Source organism: Sparus aurata, chromosome 9 (assembly GCF_900880675.1).
Source record: "Sparus aurata chromosome 9, fSpaAur1.1, whole genome shotgun sequence".
Classification (NCBI taxonomy): domain Eukaryota; kingdom Metazoa; phylum Chordata; class Actinopteri; order Spariformes; family Sparidae; genus Sparus; species Sparus aurata.
The window spans coordinates 36,227,824-36,244,545 of NC_044195.1; the positions used below are offsets into that span (position 1 = coordinate 36,227,824).

At 47.7% G+C, this 16,722-nt stretch overlaps 1 protein-coding gene across 1 annotated transcript in view; it reads right to left on the bottom strand.

Moving 5' to 3' along the window:
- The window catches only part of mylka (myosin, light chain kinase a), a gene marked incomplete at its 3' end in the record, with an annotated part of 59,000 nt that continues 42,278 nt past the window's right edge, over nucleotides 1-16,722 (bottom strand). Inside the window, exons 20-32 of the mRNA XM_030429349.1 lie at nucleotides 15,914-15,973; nucleotides 7,696-7,743; nucleotides 7,480-7,607; nucleotides 7,227-7,383; nucleotides 6,431-6,621; nucleotides 6,225-6,336; nucleotides 6,054-6,086; nucleotides 5,597-5,687; nucleotides 4,969-5,172; nucleotides 2,568-2,785; nucleotides 2,286-2,409; nucleotides 426-578; nucleotides 1-94 (exon numbers count right to left, since the gene is read on the bottom strand). Of these exons, the coding sequence (XP_030285209.1) occupies nucleotides 1-94; nucleotides 426-578; nucleotides 2,286-2,409; nucleotides 2,568-2,785; nucleotides 4,969-5,172; nucleotides 5,597-5,687; nucleotides 6,054-6,086; nucleotides 6,225-6,336; nucleotides 6,431-6,621; nucleotides 7,227-7,383; nucleotides 7,480-7,607; nucleotides 7,696-7,743; nucleotides 15,914-15,973 (1,613 nt within the window). The remainder of the gene's footprint in view (nucleotides 95-425; nucleotides 579-2,285; nucleotides 2,410-2,567; nucleotides 2,786-4,968; nucleotides 5,173-5,596; nucleotides 5,688-6,053; nucleotides 6,087-6,224; nucleotides 6,337-6,430; nucleotides 6,622-7,226; nucleotides 7,384-7,479; nucleotides 7,608-7,695; nucleotides 7,744-15,913; nucleotides 15,974-16,722) is intronic.

Here is a 16,722-nt window from a genome sequence, read left to right on the forward strand (position 1 = left end):
CATCCTCTCCTTGGAGAGTTTCTTGGTCTTCATGGTGTTGGTGTCCTGCTTCAGCCAGGTGTGTTCAAAACACTGAGCACAGGTGAGCCGAGCCCTGCGCGCGCGCGCGCGCACACACACACACACACACACACACACACACACACACACACACACACACACACACGTTGAGGGTCTAGCAGGGTCGGTTAGATAAATTTAGCAGTCAAGCTAACTGCTAACGTGCTAGCTTGCAGTCTAACAGACGCTGGTGTTTCGTTGAGTCCTGCTGGTTTAGAGCGTAAACACTGAACGCTGATGTGATGTCAGAGAGAAGGATGTGATGTCAGAGAGAAGGATGTGATGTCAGAGAGAAGGATGTGATGTCAGAGAGAAGGATGTGTTTCTGAGTTGTCTGACTCATAAAGTCTCGTGTGTTTTCTTACTTCATGTCTTTCTTCAGCAGGTTGGTGATGAAGTCTTTGGCCGTGTCAGAGATTTCATCAAACGCCTCGTCCTCAAAGTCCCAGGTGGCCGAGGTGACGTTGGACAGAGTCTCGTTGTCGTTGTCGCCCATAAAAGGAGACAAACCGCTCAGCCTAAAGACAGCAAACAGACTGAACTGAACCAGACTGAGCCAGACTGAACCAGGCTGAACCAGGCTGAACCAGACTGAGCCAGGCTGAACCAGACTGAACCAGACTGAGCCAGGCTGAACCAGACTGAGCCAGGCTGAACCAGACTGAACCAGGCTGAACCAGGCTCAACCAGACTGAGCCAGGCTGAACCAGACTGAGCCAGGCTGAACCAGGCTGAGCCAGGCTGAACCAGACTGAGCCAGGCTGAACCAGGCTGAGCCAGGCTGAACCAGGCTGAACCAGACTGAGCCAGGCTGAGCCAGACTGAGCCAGGCTGAACCAGACTGAACCAGGCTGAACCAGACTGAACCAGACTGAGCCAGACTGAACCAGACTGAACCAGACTGAGCCAGACTGAGCCAGGCTGAACCAGACTGAGCCAGGCTGAACCAGACTGAACCAGGCTGAACCAGACTGAACCAGACTGAGCCAGACTGAACCAGACTGAACCAGACTGAGCCAGGCTGAACCAGGCTGAACCAGACTGAACCAGACTGAACCAGACTGAACCAGGCTCAACCAGACTGAACCAGGCTCAACCAGACTGAACCAGGCTGAACCAGACTAAACCAGGCTCAACCAGACTGAACCAGGCTGAACCAGGCTGAACCAGACTGAGCCAGGCTCAACCAGACTGAACCAGGGCTCAACCAGGCTCAACCAGACTGAACCAGACTGAACCAGGCTGAACCAGGCTGAACCAGCCTGAACCAGACTGAACCAGGCTCAACCAGGCTCAACCAGACTGAACCAGGCTGAACTGAACCAGACTGAACCAGACTGAACCAGGCTCAACCAGGCTCAACCAGACTGAACCAGACTGAACCAGGCTGAACCAGACTGAACCAGGCTCAACCAGACTGAACCAGGCTGAACTGAACCAGACTGAACCAGACTGAACCAGGCTGAACCAGACTGAACCAGGCTCAACCAGGCTCAACCAGACTGAACCAGACTGAACCAGGCTGAACTGAACCAGACTGAGCCAGACTGAACCAGGCTGAACCAGACTGAACCAGGCTGAACCAGACTGAACCAGGCTCAACCAGACTGAACCAGACTGAACCAGGCTGAACTGAACCAGACTGAACCAGACTGAACCAGGCTGAACCAGACTGAACCAGGCTGAACCAGACTGAACCAGACTGAACCAGACTGAACTGAACCAGACTGAACCAGGCTGAACCAGACTGAACCAGGCTGAACCAGACTGAACCAGACTGAACCAGGCTGAACCAGACTGAACCAGGCTGAACTGAACCAGACTGAACCAGGCTGAACCAGACTGAACCAGACTGAACCAGGCTGAACCAGGCTGAACCAGACTGAACCAGACTGAACCAGGCTGAACCAGACTGAACCAGGCTGAACTGAACCAGGCTGAACCAGACTGAACCAGGCTGAACCAGACTGAACCAGGCTCAACCAGACTGAACTACACTAAGCTAGGATACACAAAGCAAAAGGAAGAGTGAGGCTAAACGAATTCCGTTCCGTTCCGTGCCGTTAAGCTAGAAGAAGCCAACGTGAAGCTGAGAAATTATAAATAAACAATGAAATTAAGCTAGCTAGTTTAGGTGACGCTAAGCTAAATGAAGCTAAGCTAGGCGAAACCAAACCCAGCAGGTGATCAGTGGCTGGTGCTTGATGAAGTGACGACAGACTCACAGGATGTAACAGATTACTCCTATACTCCACATGTCTGTGGGGTAACTGATGGCTTCATAGTTGATCACTTCTGGAGCCACAAACTCTGGAGTCCCGAACAGAACCTTCAGAGTTCCTGCGCTTTCTGTCAAAAAGAGTAGAAAGATTCATCGATCAATCGATTAGGGGATCAATAAAGAATAGCTGTTAGGGCGGCCATTTCAGGACATCTCCAGTCGGTCGGCTAAATGCTCACTTTATCATGTTAATAAACTTGTTAGCTAAAATGCTAACGGTGGTTACCTAGTCGCCTGGCGAGGCCGAAGTCGATGAGTTTGATCTTGCTGCCCATCTTGTTGACACACATGATGTTCTCTGGTTTGAGGTCCAGGTGCACGATGCCCTGCTTGTGGATGAAGTTCACCCCGTCGATGATCTGCAGCATGTATTTGATCACCTCTCTCTCCGTCAGCTCAAAGTCCTCGTCGATGATCCGCTCGAAGAGCTCGCCGCCCGAGATCCTACGGGACAAACACACCGTGTTACCATGACAACTTACAGGAGACGTTACCGCTCCGGCTGCAGGCGGTCCACCACTGTAGTTACCATGGCGACGGCCAGCAGCGCCTTCAAACTGCAGAAGTTAGTTTTTCTTTTTTAGTGTTTCATCACTGTGACAGGAGCTCAGCCGCGGCCTCAGAGAGGGAAGAGAGTCGTGATCAGGGTCTGCTGGACTCAAACTGACACAAAGTCTGTTCTCTGCTTACACTCAACTGTTATCTGACACCCTACCAAAATAAGAGTCTGAATGTAAACAACTTCCTTCCTGTTTTCCATCTGTGTGGATGTTTTTCCAGATTTTATCACGTTGGTAGATATTTTACAGTTTGTCCTCCGTCTCAGCTCTACAAACTGAAACTCTGAGGCTGTGAGCTGCTGTTCGTCTCCTCACACCAAGAAGCACAAAGAGTTCTGCTACTGTGTGTGTGTGTGTGTGTGTGTGGTGCCATCCGTCCATCACTGCCTTCAGCTCTAAATTTAGCAGACAGGAAATAGCTGATCTCAGATTCCAATCATAGTTGGCCAGAAAATGATTTTCCGAGCACAAACATTTGTCTCTGTTTGCACATCGACGTGCTCAGAGACGAGCAGCTGCTGCTTTATACTTCACAATAAAACCACTAATGTTCTTCACACAGATGTTCCACATCATCACTTTACAGACGGAGCTCCGTCCTTCCAGGCTGCAGGATCAGTTCTTAGTTACACCTCCAAAGATCACTGAACATTTTACATCTCGTGTGTTTCACCTGTTAGCTTGAGGCTTAAGTTCTCCAGCGAGCTGAAATTAGTGGAGAACAGACGTCTTCGGAGAGCTACTTTGCAAAGAAAAAAGGAACTAGAACTGCAAGCAGTTAAGAACGGGTCAAGCCCTCCCGCACACCGCAGAGCCCACCGAAGTTATCCCCAAAGGATGACGGGCTCGGGGCAAAAGTGAAGAAACAGGCCAACGTCTGAGCCGTGGTATTCGCTGTAATGGGAAGTGCACTGGAAGTGCAAAAGGCTGAGTGTGTGCCGATTTGAATTTGTTGTAATAAGCCACGCCCACATTGACCAGTCATGACCACCTTCAAGATATGGCGTCAGGATTGGCCCTACATCATACCGACCAAATTTGGTAAAAATCGATGTAGCTGTTCAAGAGATATAAACTTCCCATATTTTTAGCACCACCTAGTGGCAAAAATTCGCCAAATTGGGCTCATCCCTTCCCAGTGTCATGGCAACCAAGGATCTCAAATTTGGTGTTAATAGCATTTAGTTTGACCGAGATATCAAACAGTTTACATTTTTATAACTAGCTACAGAAATTTGTTTGTTAATAATTTGCGCATTTTTTGACCGAGCAAAATTCTTTTGATAACTTTAGATCAGGTCCAGCTGAAGAGTGTACGTGCCAAGTTTCACGCAGATCGGACAAAATCCCAAGGAGGAGTTCGAAAAAGTAGGTTTTCCAGTTTTTGCGATTTTGCAAAAAAACTTTCTAACTGGAAGTGGGCGTGGCCAATCGCAAAGTGATTCAGCTCCATTCAGGGAATCTGGGGATACAAGGTTTTTGAATGTGCGACATACGGTTTGGGAGTTATAGGCAAAAACGTGTTGGCCTAGGTTATAGCGCCCCCTGCAGGCGGATATATGTAGTTTTTTGTGTCTGAGATATTCGCAGGAGTCTGGACCAACCCTCCAGATTGCACCGCCCTCCCTTGCACGGTTTAGCCTGCAGCACCACTTTTAGCCGGAGAAAAATAAAAATAAAAATCCTAACGATTACAGGGTTCCTCGCACCGCTGGTCCGAGGGCTTGGCCCCCTAACTATGATGAGACGGAAGAAGAGGGAGATGGACAACTGTATTCAAGTTGGCTGATAAAGTGGCTGACCTCACCACCTGTGAGTCATCACCACATCAACACACCTCTCCAGCTGGTTCAGTATTTCACAAAGACTGCAGATGAATTTTTCTGTGACTCTTCCTGGTGTGAGCAGGACTTCAGTGTTAGCGATGCGCATGATGTGACCTGCTGCAGTGACATCCAGCCAGTCAGTCAGCAGACACTTGGAGGAGCCTCGTCAGCGCCACAGCTCAGTGAACGTTGTGATTTTAATCGTATGGAACCAGGAGGTAAAGGATGAAACACTACGTACATCTCCAGGACCATGACGATGTCAGACTTGCCCTCGAAGGCGTCGATACACTGGACCAGTTTGGGGTGATGGAGGCTGTTCATGATGCCGATCTCCTGCCGGACGTTCTCCTTCTCCTTCGCTGAGTACGCCTTGATGAACTTCCCCGCCCAAACCTTCTTCGTTGCCTTCTCCACCAGTTTAAAGACCTGACCGAACTTCCCCCTGTCGCACAAACACAAAGCAGGATTAAAACTCTCCAAGTGTAGAAACAGAAGTGATCAGAAACTAAATCCTCCTGGGAAACGTTTCCTGAACACTACAGGATGACAATCACAGAATAATGACTTCAAATAATACTGATGAAAAACTACAGATTCACTGAAGTACTAACGTTCATTTGTTATTCCTCAAAACAATGAATGTCCAGCTAACAGCTGTGTTGCTAGCTGGTTTGTGTACTGATAACTTCACATAGACTGCTCACAGAAATGACACTTCTTTGTTTAAGGGACCAGATATTCCGTTACAGCCTCCGGAGTGCAGCGTAGCTTTGACTCATCACAAGCTACATCTTCATGAACTCATACCTTTGTCTAAACAGACAAAGGCAGAGGTGCATTGTGGGTGAGTGTGGGTGGAGCCTTACGTTCCCAGCCTCTCCTCCACGTCGTACAGCTCCTTCACCTTCACGTCTGTCCTGATGGTCACGTCTCTGTAGTCCGGCTCCTTCTCTGAGTCTGAGGCACAGAGGTCAGAGGTCACTGGACGAACGATGATGTCATGCTGTGTCGTGTGATGTCATGCATGTTATTTCATCGTGTGTTGCTAATGCTAGCTCAAGTTAATGTTGCTAACACTTGCTAGCTAACATCAGGGCAGCAGTGTGCTGACGACACATAATCAATACAAACATTCAGAAATCGCTGATCCGCAATCAGAACAAGTTTTTACAGAACAGACTTTTATTCTGCATCTTTCTACAATCTATATGTTTTAATTAAAATGACTTTAAGTTGTGTTAATTGATGTTGTGTTATTGTCTTCCTGTTGTGTGTTAATGTGTGCGGTGGTTAATCAGTAAACGGGAAGTGTGCGCGTCGTACCGTCGTCCTCTTCCTCGCCCTCCTCCAGGTTGTCTGTCAGACGAACAGACGCAGCAGAGTTAGTTCAGTTAGTCAGTTTAGTTCAGTCACATCTCAGGTTAACGTCACAACATTCACTGCAGCCGAGTCCACTCAGCTGCTTCAGTCTGGAGGGTTCAGAGGTTTGCTCACCGTCGTCCACCAGTCCGACAGTCACGGGCTCAGATTCAGCACTCGGCTCTCCGACTCCGTAGATGTTCTCTGCCCGAACACGGAACTTATACTGACGCTCCGGGAGAAGGTTCTGAAAGCGGACAGACACGTTGTTTAAAGCTCAAACTGTTCATTTGAACAATCAGGATGAGATCTTGTTGCTTATGGGCTGGCTGATGACTCACCTGGACGTTATAGGAGGTGCTGTTGCAGGACACCAGGTGTTTCCACTGCGGCTCCACTGAGTCCCAGATCTCCAGGTTGTAGGACTGCACGGCGCTGCCGCCATCGTAGGTGGGCCCGTACCATGACAGAGTCAGACTGGCCCGCCGGATGTCTGAGGCTGCAGGGACCTTTGCCGGAGGGTCGGGTTTATCTGAGGGGGGTTAAAGGTCAACCAGGTGAACTGAGAACACTTCAGAGCTAAAACCTGCAGGGTTCGTCTCCTGAGGGTGGGATTATACAACACAGACAAAATGTCTGTTCATGATTTTACCATAAAAGGTTCAAAGAACAGTTCTTCATCGACTCGCTTCACACGAACACAGAACAGCGTCTCGTCAACAGCTGAAGGAGCCGGAGACGTCAGAGACCCCCGACTGATCTGAGACCAGGCGGAAGTCTTCACTGCAGCTGCTGAGCTAACAGTGTTAGCATCAAGCCGTCTGAAGTGTTAGCACACTTCATTAACATCTCAGATGAGGCAGTGATCTCAGCAGACATCTGATCATCTAAATCAGGTCTCAGCTCCTTCAGCTGCTCAGCAGAGCGCTGCAGCTCTGTTCAGGGGATTATGACTGAATTTGACTTTTTGGGTGAACGGCTCCTTTAATACTGACGAGTGTGTGTTAACACACTGTTTATAACTTCACAACAAGAGTGTGTCCATAAAAGGCGTGCGCCTGCAGCCGGTCTGATCTCCGTCTGCTGACACCTCATCAGTGTGGCACTGTGGCTGCAGATGTGACAGATGTTTCCTACCGACGATGGTGAGGTTGAGCGCGGCCTGTCGGAGGCCGTAGCTGTTCCTCAGCTCGATGGTGTAGCAGCCGCAGTGCTCCTGCTGCCCGCTGGAGATGGTCAGTTTACTGCTGCTGTCACAGCTCTCGATGGAGATATCAGACGAGCCCTCCTGGATCTGATCACACAGATCAATGATGCAGCTCAGGTTAGACATCAGGTAATCTGTGTGTGTGTGTGTGTGTGTGTGTGTGTGTGTGTGTGTCTCTCTCACTGGTTTCCTGAACTTCAGCCAGGTGCAGCTGATGGGCGGAGCTCCAGAGAACTTGCAGAGGATCTCCACCTTCTCGCCCGCCAGGATCTTCATGTCCTCTGGGAACTGAAGGATCTGAGGAGGCAGAGCTGCACACACACATCAATAATCAATAATCAATAAGTACTAGTTAATGTGATCCACTGAGGAGTCCAGGAGCAGGTGTGAGTGTGTCACCTTGCTTGGGAGGAGTCTTGGTGGTCGGTTTCTTTATTCTGGCTTCACCTGAAACACAAAAACCCAGAATCAAACCTGTGACATCACTCTGACAGGACCAGCTGTCACCACGGCAACAAGGACGTTCTGCCGATCTAAGCAACAACATATTTCTGAGTCTCAGGAGACGATTCCTCAAACTGTTTACTGTTCAATAACACAGTTATTAATAATCACTGATCATCTCTACAGAACAGACGATCAATAACTAACCAACATGATTACTGAGCTGGAAGTACAAAGTCATAAACACTCAAACATCAGATCAGATACAAATGAATGAACCTCAGAGTCAATGATTTTACCAGAGATCCATCGAAATCACAGAATAAAGAATATAAAGTGTAAAAGGAGAAAACTCTGACAAACACACGACAACAGAAACAGACTCATTCTGACAACTGGAACTACAAAACTACAATATAAAACTCACTAAAAGGAACAATATCATATATATATAGATGATATATATAGATGATATATTATATGATATTGAGACTCATCAAAGGAAAAGTTGCAGTGGATATTGTAAAAGCAGTAAACAGATAAAAACACGGAACAGTTTGTGTTGTGCCGTGTTCGTTCTGTACGACTTTGTTTGTTTATTCTTTTATGATTCAGATAAAATACGCAGAAGGCTCCTTTTCTGATATCTGGAACATTTTCATGTGTGGAGGTCCGACAGAACCGAAGACTTCAAACTGAACTGTTAATGAGCGACAGGCTGCTGTCAGACAACATGGCCTCATTATATTCATGTGTAACATTAACGTTCCTGAGCTGACGCTGACACATCAGTGACCTCGAGTCACCTGGACGCGTCCTGAAGTCACAGCCTGAAAATAAAACAAACGTTCCTGACGGCTGTTCTCAGAGCAGTCTGAGGACGAGGACAGGATGTGCGTCCTCGTCTTCACGCTCAGAAGAAGAAGAAGAAGAAGAAGAATGTGAGTGTCTCTGATGACCATATACGGTCATTCTAAAAATAGCTGCTCAGGATGCAGGACACTGTTCCTGGAGCTGTTTATTCTGACCACAGAAGAAGAAACTGAACGAGCAGTGGAGAGAAGTAACTGAGTACATTTACTCAAGTAGTCCACTTCAGCATACTCCACTACATTTATCTAATGTACCGAGGACTTTATTAAATATGTTTTTATTTTTCTGACAAAAGTAACATTTGCAGTTCAGGCTTCACTTATTATGTTTCCCTTATTTATTTTATTATTGTAATAGAAATAAGTATCAAATTAAAACAGAAACATCAGCCAGCAGCTGGTTAGCTTAGCTTAGCATAAAGACTGGAAACGGAGGGAAACAGCTAGCCTGGCGCTGTCCAGAGAAGCTACCAGCACCGGTACACGTGTTCATGTGTTCACCTGGTTATTGATCTGAACACAAATCAAAGTGTTCAAACTATAAAGTGTCTTTATTAGAGTCATGTGACTTCCTGTTCTCAGTGGATCTGATCACTGATTGGACCAGACATCACAAACAAACCTGACATTCTGTTTCCATGGCAACAGAAATATATATTTATACATCATGTCTGGTATGATCCTGACCTGACACACACAGACACACACACACACACACACACACACACACACACACACACACACACACACACACAGACACACACACACACACACACACACACACACCATCCCCTCTCTGGGTCGACACCAACTATTTGCTAGCAGCTTAAGGAGCGTTTGATTTGTGGACCTCTGTGTGTCAGACGGGCCGACACTGAATCAGCTTCTGTCCTGTGCAGGGTCACCTGACTGTCAGAGCTGCACTCTGATTGGCTCTCTGCTGTGGAGGGTTTCTAATATGAGTGACAGCAAACCAATAGTGAGGTGGGAACAGTATTCAGAGTTCTGATGGCAGCACGCTGAACCAAACATCTGTGAACGTGTGTGTGTGAACACACTGTGATTCTCTTCACTGGACCATCAACAAACCAAGAACCCGACAGCTCCATCAGAACCAGCTGATATCAGAGCCAGCTGATATCAGAACCAGCTGGTATCAGAACCAGCTGATATCAGAACTATGATCAGTTTGCTGATTAATTAAATAGTTAACAACTGATAGCTGCTGAACATCTTCACTGTTAGCAACTGCACATTAGCATCGTCACTGTTAGCCTGGATGCTCGCTCTCATCCAGCACAACCTCATGTGTAAATCATGTTATGATCAGAATCAGCTGATCTGTGCAGCTCTGACTGCAGCTCAACAACTCAGGAGATCAATTCTCCACCTTCACAGATCAATCAGATCGTTCTGGTGCCATGAAAGCTCTTTGTTCCAGAGGGACAGGGTGTGTGTGGAGGCTCAGGAGGACGAGGAGCTTCTTAAAAGGAGCTGCTTCGCTGGAGACGCTCCGAGTTTTAATCTGCGGTGTGAAGTAAAACAACGTCTGAGAGGACAGACTCAGAGTCAGCAAACCAGACCTTAAATGGAAGTGCTGGAGACGAGCCACGAAGAGCTCTCAACCGTTTTATACCAGAACATCCCCCCTCTCCTCCCTCCTCCTCCTCTCTCCCCTCCTCCTCCTCTCTCCTCCTCCTCCTTCCCTCCTCCTCCTCCTCCTCCTCCTCCTCCTCCTCCTCCTCTTCTCTATGTCTGTTACATTCGGTTCAGGTGGAACAAAGTTAAGAGAAGTCACAAATGTTTCTGTTTTGTTTTTGTCTGATGTTGTGATTTGTTGACTTGGAGAACGTTTGAGTTTATCTTGTTCTCTGTTGGTGTTTCAGAATAAGATCAGATTAGCCTTCTATGGTAGCCACAAAATGTTAGCCTAGCTTAGCACAAAGACTGGGAAAAGAAGGAAACTGCTAGCCAGTGTAGCAACCAACAAGAAAATGTTAAATATCTACAAACAAAAGTTAGCATATAGGTCATTGTTTTATCTTTCTGTATATTACTGGTACGTTGTGTTTAGCCTAGCTTAGCACAAAGACTGGAAGGAGGGGGAAACTGCTAGCCAGTGTAGTAAAAAAACAGTTAGCACAGACAACAAAATATTTTATCAGTAAAAGATAACTACAAAAACATTATTTTAGCTTTTTGTAATTACCTGGTGTTATTCTGGGCTGATTTTAGCTTAGCTTAGCATAAAGACTGGAAGCAGGGGTAATTGTTAGCCTAGCTCCACCAAAAGAAAAGAAAAAAGAAATTCACGATGCTAAAGGCCCCCACACACCGCCGAGACTCAAACCAACAGCCAGCTGCCTTTATCGGACCACTCTGTTGCCTCTCGTCTGACCCGTTCAGCAGAAAACACAGCGCTTCGACGTTCTGCCAGCTCCACAGCAGCGTGTACGCTCTGCGCTCGCGTGGGATGCAATAAGCAGGTGGAGCTACATGAAAACAGGAAATGACGGAACTGAGTGCATAGAAAAACATAGCGCACACAGTATTCCACTCCTCCCACACACTCGCTGATTCGCTAGCACACTGACAATCAGAATGGTCATACAGCTGGCACACAACCAATCAGAGAATCTGCTGGGCCGGTGTGTTCCTGCATTAAGGCTACAGAATGCTTTGAGATGGTGGAGGGACCGTCGGACATGCAAACCAAGCTACATTATGTTAACAGCTGGGGGAAGTTTTGCTAACAGCTAGCTGACACTAACATCTGGCTGTTTTAATCAAACCCGGATCTAAAACCTGCCATTGTTAATGAGCTCACATTGGTAGTCAGCAGGCAGAACATCCATCTTCAAACACCTCCAGCAGCTCCAGAGAGGCAAACCAGTCCCCACCCCACACACACACACACACGCACGCACGCACGCACACACACACACACACACACACACACGCACGCACGCACGCACGCACACACGCACGCACGCACGCACACACGCGCACACGCACACACACGCACACGCACACACACACACACACACACACACACACGCACGCACGCACGCACGCACGCACGCACGCACACGCACGCACACGCACACACACACGCACGCACACACACGCACGCACGCACGCACGCACACACGCACACACGCACACACATTCTCAACATTTTTGGCTGATGATCAGTTTAACCAAAGACTCATTTCTCTTCTTGTTTTAACATTTTTACTGGCCTGAAGAAGTGAAACTGTTGATCAGACACCAACATCCAGCAGACGAGTCCATCGGAGGGCAACTGTTCGGTTAAAGTCTCCCACAGCAGCCTGACGAGATTACAGTTAACGAAGCCCCACCCACCTTAACCATCAGTTCACAGTGAAAACAGCAGATTTAACATTAATACACTAAAATATCTCAAAACTAAACTCTTCTACACAGAAACTGTTCATTTTGTTGCAGCAGATTTAACTAATGAAGAAAAACTGAACAAGTTTTTATTGTTTCCTGTTTAATGAACTCGGATCAAAAGGATCAGGACAGAGCCGCCACGAACATTAGCCGAAATTCTGACACCATCCAGGAGGGGATATTTTTTTCCCAGGATGGTGAAGCTACAACCAGTCCAAATTCAAGCTCTGGGTTCTGAACAGTTTTCATCGTGGTCAAACTGTGCAATTACATCCTCACTGATGCACCGAGGCCCAAAACACTTTTCCTCTGAAGCTAACGTTGTGAAAGAAGAGTCTGTAAAACATCTGATACATTTTTTGAGCAGCACGACCGTAGAGACACGACTCATCGCCGTCAGAACTGGAACCATTCAGTCCAGTAACATTCAGAAAGTCCAGGAGAGCTGCATGGTTAACTTATTGTATCTCTATTCAAGTTAGCTGGAAGCTAAACAGGAAGTTAGCCGGCACTAAACAGGAAGTTAGCTGGGTGCTAAACAGGAAGTTAGCTGACGAGACGAGACAGCTCAGTCAGTGGAAGTCTTTCGTGCTCACACCATCTGAGCCGCTCAAGACTGAAGAGTGTTCTTATCAACAGGAAGTGGAACTTTGTTGGTTTCAAAGGAATGAACGAGGCTCCGCCTCCAACAGGTGTCCATCTTTAATACAACGTCACTGTCCAAACTGCCTCTGATTGGTTTCTAATCTGATCTTCTCACTCTACACCTAACCAGTCGATCATACCTTCAGATAACCAATCCAAACAATGCAACCAGAACAAACCAATCAGAGGAGAGGAGAGGAGAGGGCCCCACACAGTGACATAACAAACTAACATAGCTAGCATAGTTAGCTACTGATTGCTAATTGTCTTTGAAAGTAATACTGCAGTTAGTTAGCTGGACATGCTAACATTAGCGTCTTACATCAGAGAGGATAAACAGACTTTTCTTTTGTTTTTTGTTTTATTAATTTCTCTTTGTTTAGAGACAATCACCATGACGACTTATGTCACTCGTTACTTTGCTAAGCTGTGATTGGACAATCACTGTTTGAGGGCGGGGTCTAACAGACGGCTGGGACGAGCTGATATGTTCAGTTTGACTGGATAAAATGGAATGCCTAAAAATGTAACAGATCACATGGAGCCTGACGTTAGCCAACGCTGCTACCGAAGCTAATTAAAGCTACACTGAGCGGATTGTGGTGTACTGATCACAAAAATGGAACCAACATACAACCACCCGGAGTGTCCTGATCTACAGCAGGCTAGCTGTACCTAAACTCCCAGAATGCCTTGCTCTCTACACCTCCTCTTCACTGCACGTCCAACAGACATTTACAAACCAAATACTGTACAACAGGACAAACTGTGTGTTTCCAACCGTCTGATCCAGGACGACCTCCTGATGATCCGTCTCTCTGCTACACAGATCAATATTATATCATGTGGGGCTCTGAACCTCCTGACCAGGTCTCAGGCTTCAGAGACTCCATGGTGCCATCACAACCAGGTCACTGGTGAGCATGTCACACACACACACACACGCACGCACGCACACACGCACGCACACACACACACACACACGCACACAGGAAGGATTAGGAGCTGGATCATAAAGATAAGAGCAGCGGAGGACAGACTGACTCCGTGCTGTCTGTAAACTGTTAAACTGTCACTGATGGTAGAAAACATGAAACAGATCAAACAGGAAGTTCAGCTGCAGACAGAACGTTACACATTCTGTCCAGCAGGACACACATGATGCACACCGAGCTAATCAATAAAACCAGAGATCACAGCAGAGTGTGGAGGTGCTCCACTGTTAGAGTGGTGAGTGGACTAACTGTCAAATACATCCAACAGGTTTTTATCACGATAAATGTCCCTAAACATGACTCCAGCTACAACCCAAGACTGCAGAGCGACCAATCAGAGGACAGCAGGAAATGACACAGTACCCTGTGTATTGGCTGATCCTGACGCTGCAGAGAAGTTCAATATCTTGATTTATGATGGATTATTCATATGGAGGCTCAACAACACATGACTTGTTTGGTCAGGATGAGTCAAACGCTGCGTTGGGCAGCTGAATCTAGCAGCTCATCTGCCTGATCAGGCAAAAAAGAATGACACGTTGTTGTTTCAGGACTGAATGATGAAGCATGTCAGAGCTGAACGGTCTGAGAGGTTCACACCTGCAGGACGAGCCACCATGAGGAGTGCTCAGCGTGGTCAAACTGTGTCATTACATCATCACCTGATGCACTGAGGCCCAAAAACCTTTTCTCTGAAGCTAAAACTGAAGAAGTGTCTGTTAAACAGTGGATCCATTTTTGAAGCGCCACTCAGCACCGTCTCCACTAACATTCACAATGTGATCATTGTATCTCTATTCAAGTTAGCTGGAAGCTAAACAGGAAGTTAGCTAGGCAATAATAATGTAAATAACAACGATTTGTGCAGGTTAGAATTCACTTCAGGCCATACACTGACACAAAGCACCGGTGACATCATCAACCTGAGACAACTGAAGTGAGGACGTCTCGTCAGTCACAGACCAACACAACACCTGAGGACACTCACAGCTGAGCGTGGAGGCTCAGAGACAGTCACAGCTGAGTGTGGAGGCTCAGAGACACTCACAGCTGAGCGTGGAGGCTCAGAGACACCCACAGCTGAGCGTGGAGGCTCAGAGACACTCACAGCTGAGCGTGGAGGCTCAGAGACAGTCACAGCTGAGCGTGGAGGCTCAGAGACACCCACAGCTGAGCGTGGAGGCTCAGAGACACTCACAGCTGAGCGTGGAGGCTCAGAGACACCCACAGCTGAGCGTGGAGGCTCAGAGACAGTCACAGCTGAGCGTGGAGGCTCAGAGACAGTCACAGCTGAGCGTGGAGGCTCAGAGACACTCACAGCTGAGCGTGGAGGCTCAGAGACACTCACAGCTGAGCGTGGAGGCTCAGAGACACTCACAGCTGAGCGTGGAGGCTCAGAGACACTCACAGCTGAGCGTGGAGGCTCAGAGACACTCACAGCTGAGCGTGGAGGCTCAGCTTCACAGCTGAGCGTGGAGGCTCAGAGACACTCACAGCTGAGCGTGGAGGCTCAGAGACACTCACAGCTGAGCGTGGAGGCTCAGAGACACTCACAGCTGAGCGTGGAGGCTCAGAGACACTCACAGCTGAGCGTGGAGGCTCAGAGACACTCACAGCTGAGTGTGGAGGCTTAGAGACACCCACAGCTGAGTGTGGAGGCTCAGAGACACTCACAGCTGAGCGTGGAGGCTCAGAGACACTCACAGCTGAGCGTGGAGGCTCAGAGACACTCACAGCTGAGCGTGGAGGCTCAGAGACACTCACAGCTGAGCGTGGAGGCTCAGAGACACTCACAGCTGAGCGTGGAGGCTCAGAGACACTCACAGCTGAGTGTGGAGGCTCAGAGACAGTCACAGTTAATCAATCCGATGATTCAGTATGATATAGTGTAACTGCTGCTGTCATCATGTGTCATCACGACCATGTAAGCTTGGATTTGGTGCATTTGAAAATCTGTCAGAGAATTCTGTGTTTTTGTTTCCACTGACCAACGATGAAGCCGGGGGGGGGGGAGTGTGCAGCGGGGCTGATGGGAAACGTGGTCTTAACATGGAGAAGAAAGCAGCGTTATCGAGGAGGGAATAATAATCTGACAGTGATGGTTCCAATGATACACACAGATGCTTTAAAATAGAAGCCTGTGTGTGTGTGTGTGTGTGTGTGTGTGTGGGAACCAGTGATCCCAGCCTGCAGCTCCTTATTGGGACAAAAGGAAGGAGGCTGCTGCATATTTTGGAAACTCACTCTCGGAGGTCGGAGTCGCCTTCTTGGACTTCTTGTCAGCCGGAGAGTTTTCAGTCGGGTCTGCAGGAGGGCGAGAGAGAGAGAGAGAGAGGAGTTTATGATGTCTTCATACTGTACACATCAACCGCTGAAGTTTAGTTTGGAGCAAACTGAAAAGTCGAGTGTTTTTCAAACAGCAAATTTAAATCTGAGCTGATCAGAAATCAGGAAACTTTACAGAACTGTGACAACATGTGACGTTTGTGTCTGAGGTTATTGTTTCCAATGAGAAACAGACATTAGTACAGAAACAGATCTTCAATATAATTTACAAAACGTTCTGAAGGATCGACGGGTCACAAGAGTTCTAACATTTAACTAAATGTACAAACAGTCCAGTCAGTGTCAGTATGACGAGGTCTGATTTAATAATCTATATAATAATATCCTGAATGTGACAAAAGACGGTTTCACTTTCATTACTTCATACATCACATTTTCAGTGGGAGGTGACTGGATTCAGCCTCAGCTGGATTCAGCCTCAGCTGGACTCAGCCTCAGCTGGACTCAGCCTCAGCTGGACTCAGCCTCAGCTGGATTCAGCCTCAGCTGGACTCAGCCTCAGCTGGACTCAGCCTCAGCTAGATTCAGCCTCAGCTGGATTCAGCCTCAGCTGGACTCAGCCTCAGCTGGACTCAGCCTCAGCTGGACTCAGCCTCAGCTAGATTCAGCCTCAGCTGGATTCAGCCTCAGCTGGACTCAGCCTCAGCTGGACTCAGCCTCAGCTGACGCTACATGTTTCCGAGACTGCTGATAATTACTGTTTGTGT